This window comes from Crinia signifera, chromosome 4 (assembly GCF_055691185.1).
Source record: "Crinia signifera chromosome 4, ASM5569118v1, whole genome shotgun sequence".
Classification (NCBI taxonomy): domain Eukaryota; kingdom Metazoa; phylum Chordata; class Amphibia; order Anura; family Myobatrachidae; genus Crinia; species Crinia signifera.
This window is the reverse complement of record NC_139220.1, coordinates 93,473,454-93,489,757: the sequence shown is the minus strand read 5'-3', so window position 1 is coordinate 93,489,757 and position 16,304 is coordinate 93,473,454. Positions and strand designations below refer to the sequence as shown.

The 16,304-nt window shown below is 41.1% G+C and overlaps 1 protein-coding gene across 1 annotated transcript in view; it reads right to left on the bottom strand.

Annotated features, from left to right (window-relative positions):
• Positions 1-330: 330 nt before the first annotated feature.
• The window catches only part of NSG2 (neuronal vesicle trafficking associated 2), a 45,199-nt gene continuing 29,225 nt past the window's right edge, over positions 331-16,304 (bottom strand). The window contains exons 4-5 of the mRNA XM_083181999.1: positions 4,527-4,637; positions 331-3,184 (exon numbers count right to left, since the gene is read on the bottom strand). Of these exons, the coding sequence (XP_083038125.1) occupies positions 2,993-3,184; positions 4,527-4,637 (303 nt within the window). The 3' untranslated portion in view covers positions 331-2,992. The remainder of the gene's footprint in view (positions 3,185-4,526; positions 4,638-16,304) is intronic.

Sequence of the window (16,304 nt, the reverse complement as noted above, 5' to 3'; positions counted from 1 at the left end):
ATCAGAACCATGCTTAGATTAAACGTGGTGGCCATAGTGTGAAAACAGGAGATATAATTAAATTATGGGTAATATTCCTAACATCACAGGACGTGCTATAATAAGGCGACATTTGAACTTTGAGACTGTAAGTGAAATAGATATTTGTCTATGAATAAATTGTGTAAAGTTACATCATTTTGAATGCTAAATCTAAATAAAGATTAACACAACAGCTTAGAAAGGAGGTCTTGTACTTCCGTTGTTGTGGATGTAAACTCTATCTTTGTTATTGTTACTTGCCTTTTCGAACCTTCGGGTGTTACCAAATAACATGACAATTTAGCACAGTTCAGACACATCCAGCTTTATTGTTCCTGTCAGAAAAGAGTGCAATGATTACATCAAAATACTCCATTCTCTTCTAGCTACTAACAAGAACACACCACAAAATTATAAACAATGAGTAGCCAAATTATTTTTTTACAGTGACAATGGATTTACAGGTGATAAGAAGTAGAGGAAACAATTCCAAATGATAATTTGGCACTATAGTCTGGGTACAGCACATGTTACACCTTCAGCTCAAGTTTATGGAGTACATATGGTAGCACAGCACAGTTCAGAAAGCTCTGCACAGTTCTCACTAGAAGGAAAATGGTCTGCATTTGGGAGTCAAACACCAAGGATCATTTCACTGGACCCTTAAAAGAATATGAAACAACAATCAACAATGCATACATTATATGCTACTTAATTTCTATGCATTTAAAGCATGGAGTCGTATCTAATTGTAATAATATACTGCCCTACAATATTTCTTTGTCTACAATCTGACTTGGTGTTGTGAGGAATGCAATCAAAGATGAATTTACAGAATGTAATTATGACTAATGTGCACATCTTACCAAGGCAGGTAATTGTTTAATATTTATACAGCACGGTCAGTTGCATCTAGTGAAATAATTAGACAATTTACTAAATAGAACTAGCCTAAGCAAAACAATAATTTAAAAAATTGCAATGCCAGAATATACTGTAGCTCTTAAATAGAGCTGCAAAAACCACTGTATGCTCCTATTTTACACAACGGATGTTTATGTACCGATGGGGAACTGAACCTGTCGGTGGCACAAACAGGCCAAACCTCCCATGCAATTTTAGATGTATAGAGAAAGAAAAAAAAACTTCCAGTAAAAACTTCCAGTAAGAAAACAATGAGGGTAAATAATATACTTCCACAATTAATAAAATATTTAATCAGTGCCAAATAAAAGGGAGAAAAAAAGATAAAACTAACATAATAAATGTTTCAAATTACATTAAAGAATATAAGCATTATAATTGAGTGTATCTACAATTGATGAGTACTGTATCTATACTTAGGGTAAACTTATGTGGATAGAATTTGATTTAAAAGTAACTTTGCATACAAATCATTAGTAATAAGCAAGCAACTAGTAATCAGTATCTAATAATTAGTCGTTAGTAAATAATTAGTAAGTATTAGTTATTAGTAGCCAATAACTAGTACTTAATAATAACTGCATTCTATTACTCAGTTATTGAAGTTAATAAGCTCTTCTAAAGGTGCCCATACACAGGTCTGACCTTTCTCCGGGCAGCTCCTCTTGAGGGCTACCTCCGTCTTGGTACTTTATATGCCAAAAGAGCTGCCGGGGGAGTTCAAAGGATGCAATACATTTCGGGTACTAAAAAGCACCCGTGATGTGCCACTGATGGTCCAATTCCACATCATTTTATGTGCTGCACATAAGTTCTCCAGGCTCCGATCCAATGATCACAGGACCGCACATCGGATTGGCCCTGATCTCAAACACCTCCAATTTGGGCCAATTTCACTCGATATATTGGCAATATCCATCAGAATCAGCCCAAATTGGACCTGTGTATGGGCACCTTAGTCATGATGATAGTATGCCTAAAAACAGTTTTATCTTGCCCACTCATCTTGATGTAAGAAGATTGAATGCAATTGTAAATGTATATTCTTGCTTGCTTGAATTAACAGAGATCACAAACACACCCCAGTTATAACCATTTATTTACTGGATTTATATATAGTGATGCAGCTATTATATAAGGGCTCACCAGCTATACTATTCTCACCCACTGAATCATAGTCGCGTTATCATTTTATCTATATACAGATGGAACTGCGCTCATCTGTAGCGCCGGAGCGCCTCCATCTGTATAACTAAATCCCATTATCACTGCTTAGGATTGTGCCCATGTTATTTTAAAAGTTGCGTATTTTAAAATATTGTTAGTAATGTAATATTAAACCTTTTAAGCTTATCCCTAACCAATGGGTCATTCATATTGGGGATCTGAGGTATTTATGGATGCCTATCATTTTATATTTGTTTTTTATTAATTGACAAATGTATTATTGTCCAATAACACTTTATTTATTTTTGCCTGAATAGTAGCAAAAATAGATAATTGGAAAACATGTTGTTTTTGTCGGACCTGAAATACTAAACTTGTGTCCCCACTATTTATGTCAAAATATATATTATAAAATGTTAAGCTGTGAATGTAGCTTTTCTTTGTTTTGTTCATGGAACTATTATGAAAGTACTCTAGTGGGCAAAGCGTTCTCCCAACACATTGTAAACCGCTGCCAGTTCACAAAGAACAATGGCAACAATTGTAACGGAGAACAAAGCAAGACATTCAATTGCTATGTGTTATGTATATGTTTGCATCCTCTATCAACCGTGTTTAGAATTTGGCAATATAAAAAAAAAAAAAATTCAATATGCATTTTTTTTTCTATTTTTAAATTGCAAGTTAACAATAAACATTAAACATGCCTTTGTACAAGGTTGTGACTACAAAATAACAATAACAATGCACAAAAAAGAAACATGTTATTCATTAGTGACTCCCGCAAGTTTGTTTTCAGCTTTGCATCTTCATTGCGGCACCTCATCTGAGCCATGCCCAGAACACTGGGAACAGGGAAGTTCCTTGTTTACTTGACCTTCTAGTGACTTTCACTTTTACTAGCCTTGCCTTCATGGTTAAGGGTTCCTGAAGAAAGCCATGGAGAGACAGATCTTGAACTTGTTTGTTTTGCCATGCTGTAGTGGCTAATTACAGTATAAAATCTTCCTCGTGAGTTGGAATCCTGTGCAGAGTAATAGGCATCAAGGGAGGAGGGTATGCATCTCTTATGCTGCAATGAAAGAGAATAGACAAAAATGCCTCTTAAAAATATATATTGCATCATTATATGAAATTAAATTCTTAAAATTAAAAAGTGACATTAGTTTATTATTATATTCTGGCCTTTCAAGAAAAATGAAGTACCGTAAAGTTGTTTTAGTTACTTAAGCTACTATTTTCAAACTTGCTATATATTTCTTTCCTATGTACACAGTACTTCAGGCGCTACATTGCATTCAGTTCACCCATTGTGATTCATTCTGATCACTGCCTCACCATGGGTGTTAGCTAGATATACTGTATAAATAGCAACTGCAGGGTCACATTCCAAAGCCCCAAAATAATTGGCATCTATATACGTGTTCTGTTCAGAAGGCACCCGGCAAGTACCTCTTCTACAGTGGCTTGGAGTGCCGGCCTGCACTACTCTCTCTCTCTCTCTCTCTCTCTCTATATATATGCTTTTTCTGGAAACAGACAGTGACACTCCGCGAGGTAAACTTAAAGTGACTTAATATCAGTGTCCAGGAGGCACCCGTGGCTGCTGTAATTAAGGTGGAGTGCCAGGCTGAACCTTTCTCTCTCTCTCTCTCTCTCTCTCTCTCTCTCTCTATATATATATATACACAGTATATATATATTTATAGTGTAGAGCGGCACTCACAAGATTTTCAAAGAAAATAATTGCAGACCACACCGGCAGGAAAGGTTCTGACGTTTCATTATTTTAATACTGTTTTACCGTTTTACAATAGCAAGTAGATGAAGGGGATCGTCTATTTGCTATTGTGAAATATACTACTGAACTTTTTATGGTCTGAAACAATCACCACTGTTATGTGGAACAAGAGACTTTTTAATAAATGTTTATGAATTTTGGACTTTACTTTTATTGCTTTGAAATTTATCAAAAGGCTATATAGACCCAATCACTAAAGGTCTAAAAAAAAGAGGGTGCCAACTGCTATCCACATTTTCTTTGTCCCCAACCATATATAATATGTGTGGCGTACCTTATTGTGCTTAAATCACTATAGTGGAATAGATGTTTTATTGCTTACATAAGTATTACCCAAAGTCCAGATTTTCATTTGTCAGACCAAATTCTTGGCAGCCAAATGGAATAAAGTTTACCAAATTGTGGGCATGGTAATAGTGTAGTAATCTGTAATAAAGGACATGGCAGGCATACAATATTTAAGGGGCATGACCAAATTTCATCCTACTTTTGTAATGGAGTAGTAGGATATTTAGGCTCTCTTTTTAACATCGAAACACATAATTCTCCGCCAGACAAACTTACATACATACTTTTTATCATTTTTGGTTTAAATAAGAAGAACACTGCATACCTTGTACACAAATCCATCTGGACAGCTGTGATCATACGTAAAAGCTTTGTAGACCACAAGGAACACTATGCAAGCGAGAAAGGCAAGTGCCAGGCTTATTAGAATGGTGACCTAGAAGGAAGAGAAGTCAAAGAATAAATACAAATTGTGCGCTATCAGCAAAGTGAAAACCACATCCCTGCAAAAAAAGATCTGCACTGTCACTTTCTAAATATAATTTTTAGGCCTTGCTGATGGGTTTATTTAGCTTTACTTCAATCAGAAGGATGTTTTCAAGCTGCTATTTTGCCCGTGGGATACAAAGGAGGGACACTGCTGTACTGAAAGGATTACAATCAATAGGAGGAAATTGACAGCTTCTCTCTTGCGGAGCCAAGGAATGAAGACAAGTAAGCATCATTAGGACCTGAGTGTTCTTTCTGATCTTCCTGGAACCTGACATCACGTCTTTCGTTGCATGGCCTCTTCATAATGCACCATGAATTAAATTACACAGTGCATCTCAAGGTTTTCAAAGAAAAGAAAGCTTTTCAAGAGGTTTGTGCTTCCAGTACATCTGTTTATGAGCACATGTGTAACCCGCAGTTCCAGTCAAGTCCTGAAACCGTCATATATCTATCCCATTCCAGAAACTGTACATTGCATTTTAATGTTTATTCACTAAATATGTGCATTTGCCATATTGTTCAGTATGGTATCTGACAGACAAGGTTTAGGTCGACATGCATATAGTCAGCACTGACAAATGGTCAACACAAGCAAAATGTCAAATTAGAAACGATTGACATGGTTTTTTGGGGTGGCTTTTTCATTCTTTACCATCCACGTAGACTGTAATTGGGGACTGCAAATCAGTGTATATCAGCACTGATATGTAAACCAGACCTGTGCTAGAAACACCACAGCAGACAGCAACACCCCAGGCAGGGAACAGGAACTGCATGGGTTTTTAATTAGATTTCAAAAATAGAAAAATGGAGCATAAAAAACAATGTGATTGGCTCATTAGCCCACTTCAAAGTTATTCACAAGTTAATGTTCATAACGTATTGTCAGCATCGATAATTAAACAAAGTGACAAAAAAAGCGAATAAATTATTACAGTTCCAATGTACATAAACAGCATAAATATGCCTTGGCATTCAACTAATTATGGGACTGGTTTCCCTATTGCCAATTCCACAGGTCCTGATTCATCAATCATGAATAATTTGAGCAGAAGTGAAATGTATGTTATATAACACTGAGTGTGCTGTATAATACTGCATTAGGCAGCTCCTATTTATCAACTATTTGGACACTGAACTCTAAATACCACACCTGGTGTTCTCCAGGGGCCAAGGCGGAACAGGCGAGTTGTGGGCCCCCGAAACACACACAAAAAAGTATTTTTTGTTTTGTTTACCTAAAATGTAAAGACCATTACACACTATGCCACACACCGTAATGCCTATTACATGTTCACACACCGTAATGGCCACTACACATTGGGCCTTATTCTGGTCTGTGCGGCCGGAGCCGAATATGCGGCCAGCACCATGCGTCCTAAACCCCGCCTTCCGTACGGATCGCTCACTCCGTCCGAATGCGGTAAGCCGCTGACCGCACGGAGCACGAGTGGATTTCTCATGTGTACACCTCCTCCATCTCTGGGAACCTCCCCCATCATTCGATGGTCGCATACCATCGAATGCAGGACCGAGTGGTCAGGCAGCTCCCGCGAGCTCAGACCACTCGGGCATTTCTCAGTGCAAAAGCAGGGATCTGGGCAGGCAGCTGACATCCAGCAATGTCATATGTCCGCCCCCTACACGTGCGTCACGGCCGCATTACCATACGTACGCCCAGCGTTTTCATGGGAACGCCCATGAAACGCGGGGCGTATGCATATGTTAATGAGGCCAAACAGCCCTTCACGCCCCTCTCCTCCCCCTGTTCGTAGTGTAAACAATCCATGCGGAATTTGGACTTATGTCCCTTTTGCACATGCGCAGATATGCCTCTGCACATGCGCAGACAAAAAACATTGGCGGAACGAACGCACGCGGACATATCCGCACCAACCAGAATAAGGGCTATTATGCCACACATGTAATGCCCATTACACATTCTCACACACTGTAATGCCCATTACACATTGTTACACACCATAATGCAAATTACACATTATACCGCACATCATAGTGGCCATTACATATTATGCCGAACACAATAATGCCCATGACATATCATGCCACACACTGTAATGCCCACTACACCGCATACTGTAATGCCCATTACACATTATACCACACACTGTAATGCCCCTTAAACATTTATGCTACAAGTTATGCCCTGCAGTACTCCTACTTATACAATTAATACGCCCATTATTGCCCCTTACACAATGCCACAGTAGTGTCCATTACACATAATGTCCCTGGAAGATAGAGAGACAGACTGTCAAGGAGAGAGAGAGAGAAAGGATGTAAGCAGGAGAGACACTACCTGACTACAGCACAGGATGAGAAGGCATAGACAGACAGACAGACAGACGGAGCACCGTATAGGTGCATAGATGGATTTACAAATGGATGGGTGGATGGACAGAACACTATGAGGGTGCATAGATGGGGGGGTCATAAACAGATAGAAAAAGGCATAGACAGACAGACAGATGAGGGGGCATAGACAGACAGGCAGACGGCTAAGTGGGGGCATGGTGGGCAGAGGGGCAGACACACACAGACTGCGTTACTCAATGTACAAATACCCTGATATGCGGGTAATACCCAAAATTTTAGGGTAAATTGTGCCTTTTTGCAGATGACACAAAGGTATGCAACAGGGTAGACACACCAGGAGGGGTAAAACAAATGATTGATTATCTAGGTAGATTAGAGGAATGGTCAAGAGCATGGCAACTACAGTTTAATGGCAAAAAATGCAAAATCATGCACTTGGGTCTCAAAAATTCAAAGACTAAATATAGAGTATAAATGGCACTATAATGGAAACTATAATGGCACTATAATGGGATCTAGGTGTCCCTATTTCAGGGGACTTAAAGGCAGGTAGACAATGTAAGAAGGCAAGTCAGATCCTTGGTTGCATAGGGAGAGGTATCAGCAGTAGAAAGAAAGAAGTAATAATAACACTGTATCGGTCATTGGTACGAACTCACCTAGAGTACTGTGTTCGGTTCTGGAGGGCATATTTCCAGAAGGATATAAATACATTAGAGACTGTACAAAGAATGGCAACTAAAATGGTGCATGGCCTACATCACAAAACGTACCAGGAAAGACTAAAATATCTTAGGGGGGGATGCTCTAACATCCGCTCCCCAGCTCCGCCGCACATCACCGCACTTTGCATTCATAATTATCGAATATGCAGTAACATATGCAATAATTATGGCAAAGGACAGCTCTTGCATTAAAAGCTGTATATTGCGATAGAGTCAGCGGGTCCCATGGGGACCCGGCGGCTCTCCCTTCCCTCCCAGCTCTGTGCTGCCCGGACACAGGTGAGAGGGGGGGTGAGGCGGGGCGGTGGGGGTCCGTGCGGGGCGGCGGTGGGTCGGTGCGGGGCGGTGGAGGGTTGCGCTAGAAGTCCATAGGCTTCTATGGGGCATCGCCAGTAACCCGGCGGAGGATGCTTACAGCATTCCAAAATGCGGCAAAAACCCAGATAACGGGAATTTTACCGCATTTTATGCTTAGAGAATCTCACCCTCTATATGTATACTTTAGAGCAGTCTTGCCTACCTGACCCTCTCCATGCGGGAGAAAATGCTCTATTTCTGGACTTCCCTGGTAATGTATGATTGCCATCACCTGTGGGGAGCTAGTAAAGGTGTTTCACCACAGGTGCTGGCAATCCTACATTACCAGGGAAGTCCAGGAGCAGAGCATTTTCTCCCGCATGGAGAGGGTCAGGTAGGCAAGTATGCTTTAGAGCAGAGAAGGGAAAGGGGGGACATGATATAAACTCTCATATATATTAAGGGTTTTAACAAGGTACAGGTGGGAGACATTCTTCGGTACTTGTTTCCTAGCACGGCGCCCATCGCATCGTATACCATAAGACTAAATATGGTATGCGATGCGACGCGACGCGAAGTTGTACAATTGTATGCCATACAATGGCATACAATGCGACGGTATACGATTTTTTATTGTACAACCACCCTGATGGGTCCTTACAATGTTAAATGCCCCCCCACTATCAATGCCAACCCAGAGTGTGGCGAGCGTAGCGAGCCCGTGAGGGGCGGCGGTACACGTCCTCCGACCTTTTCATACCCCCACTATCCACGTCGGCGTGGAGTTGATTTTAGATAGTGTGGCGAGCGCAGCAAGCCACCGAGTCTGAAGCATGGCGAGGGGACACGGAATACATGTAAAGTAATATGCGTCCCCTCGCGAGGCTCGCCACACTATCTAAAATCAACTCCACGCCGACGTGGATAGTGGGGGTATGAAAAGGTCGGAGGACTCGTACTGCAGACGCTCGCCACGCTTCGGGTTCGCATTGATAGTGGGGGTGGCGTGGGGGTGCATTTAACATTGTAAGCACCCACTAGGGTGCTTATACAATTAAAAATCGTATTGGGGGTGCATTTAACATTGTAAGGACCCATTAGGATGCTTATACAATTAAAAATCGTATCGCATCGCATCATATGCAGTATTATGGCATGCAATGCATGTGATGGCATAAGATGCCATAAGATGGAAATCTTGGGCGCCGTGCTAGGAAACAAGTACCCATTCTTCACAGGAAGAGGAGCAACAGAACACGAGGATATGCACTGAAACTAGACGGAGGAAGATTCATGGGAAATGTGAGGAAGAATTACTTCACAGAAAGAGTAGTAGATAAGTGGAATAGCCTCCCATCAGAGGTGGTAGAGGCAAATACAGTAGTACAATTTAAACATGCTTGGGATAAGCATATTGATATCTTTACAAAAAATAAGGCTCAAATATGGTTTGAGGTAACATGTTTAAAAAAGGGGCAGACTAGATGGGCCAAGTGGTTCTTATCTGCTGTCAAATGCTATGTTTCTATGCCCTGGTAAGATGCACCCTCCTATATGAATGACAGTACCTGTCAGTGATTCCCTCTTAAGATGTGCTGCCATGCCCAGTGTTTAATGCCACCTGCATATACAGTACAGCATACACCCAGTGTCACACACACAATGTCCACAGTGCTACTGCTTACTACGGGTCCTGGCATTATATTTAGACATCTCAATCTGCAGACCACCCTGTGGTCCCTGTCCATTCCCAGCCCTGACAGCAGCTCTCAACCGTGGAGATCCGTATGTTTTATTTCCCCTCTTCCGCTCCCCATGTGTGCGCAGCTCCCTCTGCTCTCCATGTGTGCGGCTCCCCTCTCCTGCTTTCCATGTGTGCGGCTCCCTCCTCCACTGTCTTGGGTAGCTCAGCAGTTGTAAATGAATTCGCTGTTCCCTGCTGTCAAAGAACTCAGTAATGTATAGGTTAAATCAAACAACTAGGGTTCAATGCTCTGTAGAGATCCACAAATCTCAAAGATTGCCGATCCTCTTGCCTTACAAAGTCATTAATACCCCGTTCTCACTGCAAGGTAAATTCCCGTGTCTAGCATGTCGACCCGGTAATTTGCCTTTTAAAACAGGTTTTTTTTTTTTTTCAGTGTGAACGGGTCAACCTGTGTCAAATTTCCAGGGTCTCCAACCCTGCTTTTTACCCGTGTTTAAGATCTGGGTATGCAAACATGGGTTGACCAGTTCAAACTGCAAAAAATCCTGTGTTAAAAGGCAAATTACTGGGTAGAACTGCTTCACCTGGGAATTTGCCTTAGCAGTGAGTGGGGTCTGGCGCCGCAGTCCAAGCTGTGTTGTTCAAACTCGCAGTGTGAACACGGCATAAATGTAACACCTCGCTAGAGTCACAGTATAAAGCCTATTTATCAAGACTGGGCAATAAAAAACAATTAGTATTACCACTTTTTGAAGCGGCAGAAAGTTTCTCCACCAAACTTACTTTTAAAATACTACTAGGAGTGCTGAGTGCCGCTGAGTGTTCTTCAAATACGCACAATGCCATGGAAGCCCAGTTGTGGTCTCCAATTGCATATTTAATTTAAAATAAAAATGTAAAAATGTAGAAAAACACTGTAAAAAATTATTTTACTTAGCTTATAAAAATATATTTTTTCTTTTTCTTAAGCAGCTCTCACTCTACTCCGTCATGCTGTAAGTGGAACCTGATACATGTTTGGACTTGGAAAATGTGACTTTTTTATTCTTATTTTATTTTACCATATGGGTCATTACATGGGGTATGAGTTGTTAGATCTACACCAACTAGGTCAACAAGCATTGGGTCGACACCACTAGGTCAACAGGCAGCAACATCGACATAGGTCTAGGTCAACATGGGTCTAGGTCGACATGGGTCTAGGTCAACAGGACATTAGGTCGACACAGGCATTAGGTCAACATGGGCAAGGTCGACACAGGGTTTTTCACAGTTTTTTTACTCAAATGTCAACACAGCCCACACCCCCATCCGCACTGATGGGTGTGAGCGCCCGCCGAACACTCTGTTCACTGTGGCCACTTGCAACAGGCACATGCGCAGAAACGTGCATGCGCAGTTGTAAAACATGGCACACCCGTGTGATTTCGCACATGTGCGCATGAACCAGAATAACCTCCAACCTGTGGATTAGAGATCAATGATCCCTGTGACTATATATAACAGTCTGTTGCTGTCTACCATCAATTGTTTGGTAGAGCACAGCATTAGTTGGTAAAGTGTGCCCCATGTTTATGTTTTTTCACCTTTTCTTTTTTGCAGCTTGGTATAAAAAATAAGGATAATAACTAATTATATGTAAAATCCTGCTTATTTAATTGGAACAAGGTTTACATGAAAACTGAATGACAGAAGACTTCTGTCCAATAGTCCACAGCTTACAAGCCAAGATCATGAAATTTTACATACGAGCATATTAAAACATGGCCAAGAAAACAAAAAACTGAATTACGGTTAATTTTCAATGAATTAAGAAACACAATTTTTGTTTTTCGCATATTCCGATTACCAAGATCACCGATCACATCCACTGATACAAGCCTATCACAACATATGCTAACACTGATGCACCGATTGCCATTAATCTCTGAACTGAGCAAAATTCAGGGTTGCATTTACAGTATCTATCTCTCTAACTCTATTTTCTAATATATAAAAGTGAAAATTTGGCTGTCCTTCTGTCTTTCTATACAAATCCACAGTTTACAAGGGAAGATCGTATTACGAGTGTATTAAAACATGGCCGAGACAACTAAAAAAATTCCATATCATAATTAATTAGTTAATTTTTTATTATTTAAAAACCACAATTTATGCTGTAAGCTCGTATGTATGTTCCAACATCACTATGGAATGACTGCAGCCATTAACATCAAACTTGGTACACATATTACTTACAATTTGAGAACAAACAATGTGGGGTAACACACCCCTAGCACTGCCCAATCATTGTTTGGGCTTGACTTGTGAGGTGTACTAGGTCACTGTGTGCCTTCAGCCTGCCAATTTAAGCGTTAGAGGACAACTACCATTCCTGTGGTAACCAATGTCTGGTCATGCAGGTTGCAAAAGTAAGGTAACTGCTAGACCACACCCATTATAGCTAGGCCACACCCTTATATTAAACCACACCCCTATTTGCAGCGCATGCGTCTCCGTCGCTCGCAATTTCTTCACAACCACATGTATGGGGGGGGGGCCATTTTGATTTCTTCCCACTGGGAGATAAATTGTCTAGAAACAGCCCTGCTTTTAAGACCTATAAAACCTGTTCTATATCTGGTAACTGTCCTCATTTCAGGACTCTATTTTTATAGGAATTTTAAATACAGTATCAGATTGAAGAAACAGGTTGAAGAGAAATAAAGTAATGGAATCAATGTAGTAGATTTCGCAGGTCTCAGTTAGAAATCTAATAAATGTTTGGACTCGTTTCACAATTCCTTTGTTCTCGAATGTGTCTATATCAGGTAAGGCCTGTACAGTATGTAGCATGAGAAGAATCACACTGTGCCTATGAATACAGCAGCCTGCACCAAGAGACAGCACTGAAGAAACAATCTAGGATCAGCAGTTAATTGCATGGAATCAAATCATCCTTCTCTGTGGCTTTTATCTGCCAACTTGAAACAAAATAAAGATGAAAGCTGAAAACTGTGCCCAGTTTCCACTGGCATCCAAACACCTAGAGGAAGTCGACTACACATTGATTCTCTTAATTATGGGTTTGGAGGATAGCGTTCTTATCTTGGTTAAACTGCAAAAGACAGAAGGACAATGTAGATATAGTTTAACCATTCTTCAAATAGCTTTCTGGCCAACTGCAATAGATAATATATAACAAAGAGATTCAATTTATTGAGCCAGTAAATTTGTCAATTAGGGTTTTTTTATCAAGCAGATCATTTTTTTCACAGACACTACTTTTCATTAATATGCATTTCCTCTCTATGCTTAATTATTAAGCAGGCAGAAATGGGAAGATGTCAGAAATTGTGTATATGATGATGTGCCGCACTTAAATACACTGAGTATCATGTTTGCCAGTAGTTGGGACTCGGGAGATTAATCACCACTGAATCATGCATACCAACTTTACAGCTGCCCCATGTGGGAGGTGCCAGGTCGGGAAAACAGGGGGCCATTACCTACCAATGTGGATCTTGCGCGGGGGGGTGGACACGTGTTTATGTCATTATGGGGGTGTGGCCTCTCAACAGGTGTGTGGACGAGTACTGGTGTGTGGATGAGTGTTCACATCATCATGGTCCTGCCCCCTGCTATTCACGACCAGACTATGATGATGCATATTGAATCATTGGCTTCTCCAGGCCATCCAATTTTAAGGATCACTACCTGGTAGGAGGATGGGGAGAAGCTGCAGCTAACTCCAGGAGACTTGCCTACCCTTCTGGGGGGCCAGGAGTGGCACTCAATTTTTGTGAGCCTCCCGACCAATCTGGGAGGGAACACAAATATATACTGAATGTATACTTTACCTTTTTGTCTAGGCTTTTATCTGGGTTGGCTGGGGCTGTCGTTATATTTTGATTTAAAATTATACTTTATTATTTGGTAAGAGAAAGTCAGCTACAATATTTACAAAATATGTACATATTGGGGATGGTGGTTGGGGCACCATAGGCGATGAAAAGGGGGTCAGATCTTTAATACCAATATGCAGGCTATTCTTTAGAAATAAGTACTAATAACACTAAGTTGACACAACTTTATATAACATACTGTATCTAGGGCCAACTTTACTAATACCGCTTTCAGACCGTAAATTAGGACACGGGTCCCATCCCCTGTGCGACACAGCATTTGCGGTCTGAATGCTCCGTGTCCGACCCAGCTTATTGCCAAGTCGGTGATGTCACACGGGGCGTAGCTGAGCGGCAGCACATCATCCTGTGGCTCGGGAGTAGGCAGCGCTTTGAGCTGACAGTGCTGTTTCCTCCATACTGGGAACAGGACCCGGGTCGTTCCTCCCAGGCTACCCGTTCATACTGCACTTGACAGGGGTCAGAGCCGTGTTCAACCCTGGTCATTACCAGGGTTGAACTCCCATGTTGCTCAACCTGAGGTGGCCCCTCAGACTGCACCTCGAGCCATGTTTGGGCCGCAAGGACACAGCAATAACCCGGGTCTAGAGTGTGGTCTGAAAGCATTATAAGTGACGGGTTCTAGATAATTGGCGGTTTAGCTGAGCTGTTTCTATCAGCATATTTATTGAGCTACTGTAAAACCAATGAACATAGAACAGAATTGTATATCAAAGCACCATTGTTGTTTAAGATAGATATGAGTCAGGCACAGAGGGCAATAAAATAAGTTAGAGGTCAATGTTTTGGCAAAGTTAAGTCTTGAGCCAGTAGCAGCAAATACGAAAGCGGTTATCTTACTCCATGAAGAATTTAGAATCATGTAAGCTTTATTGCAAAAGATTAAAATACTGTAGTACCAGCTGCATGAAGAAGAAGCCTTTGTCTGATAAGCATACCTGACATTGATAATTCCTGTTATCTCTCTGTGACTTTAAGAAAGATAATGTGTTATCTTCTAACATTGCCTACATCTACTCAGATCTCCCAGGAGGTCACTGGAAAATTAAAAGCCCAATTTTTACAGAGATGATATTCATCAGCTCTCCCTCTCCCCCACCTCACATACAGATGGTAAAGCAACTGTTGTTGCTTCACTTGGAATGCCGATATCCTAATTTATCAGTGAATCATGCTTCTCTGCAATGCATAATGGGAAAAAAGAGATGTTGGTTTCTGGGAAAAAGGTGCTGTACACAGAGACCCTTCCTCTTTCCTACTTTAGCTGTGAGAAGTCGGAGAGAGGTGGGAGTTTTTATGACTCCCACCTTTTTCTATGCTTTCCATGGAGCGGTAACCAGCTGCTAATAGACACAGCCCAGTGCACAATACATAATGTTGCAATGCAGCACAGCAATAATGAATATGGCTACATCTGTACATCTAGCTCCAATATGCCACTTAGCACGAGATGCCTCTGCTACGCCCATACATCTTCGTCTCAATGCGATGTGACTACGATGCAACTGAGTTTGTATTGGGAAAAAGCTGCATCTGCTACAATGTAGCATTAGGTGTACAGATTCTAAACAGTGGTGTATTTATAATGGGTACTATGTGCACGGTGCACACAGGCAACTGAGTCCCAGGGGGCACACCCGGCAGAAGAGAGGAGTAGGCCCTGCTGGAGGAGGCTGCACACATTCCTCCTTCTCTCCTAAAGCGCCTCTGTTTCTGAGACTCAGTCACACACAGATATACAAGTGTCACATATCAATTTAATCAGCAGTGTCCTGGTGTATACTAGTCACAGTACCCAATGCTAGCAGAGTCATGTGGGACTTGGCACCCCGAGTAGAGCTGCTTGGCGTGACTGCAGCAATGAAGTATGAAGAAACAAAAATCTGCATATGAATTAAAATGTTAGACGTGTTAGCATCAGAAATGCAATGACTGTACCCAGAAACAATGGTTTGAAGTATTTTTTAAAATGCTTAAGCCTTGCTAAAGAGCACCCGGATAAATATGGGAAAAGGTGATCCAGACTTGGTGAGCATAACTAGCCTTAGCCATTACATACAGTAAATATAGTTGAATGATGTTTGTGTGTGTGTGTGTGTGTGTGTGTGTGTGTGTGAGTGTGTGTGTGTGTGTGTGTGTGTGTGTGTGTGTGTGTGTGTATGTTCCAGGATAACACCCAAAGCTTATCATCTTAAGGGACAATCTAAGTTTGAAGATGGGCTTAATCGGACGAGCCCTTAAGGGTGCTGTCATAAGGGTCCATGCTATTTCTGTTGTTTTCATGCATTGTGATATGTCACTGGAAAGCTTATGCCTTTCTGAATACAACACAATAAACAGATTCCTTAAGTGGACCTTTAAAGGCCTATAAGGGTGTATTAAATGAAAAACATTTTCACTTTACAAAACTTTTAACAAACTAAAATTAATAAGCGACTCATCGGCACAGTGGTCTGTGAATCGAACACTGCAGATATCATTGTGAAATCCATGTGAGGTCAATCCCCAGTCAGTTATTTTTTCTCTTTTCTCTTTTTACAACAGACAAGAGAAGTCTCACGTGCGCTAAAAAGTCCATATATATGTAGGTGATCCTTGAAAGGATTTAATTTCTTTTTCTTCTTTACCGTTTCACACAG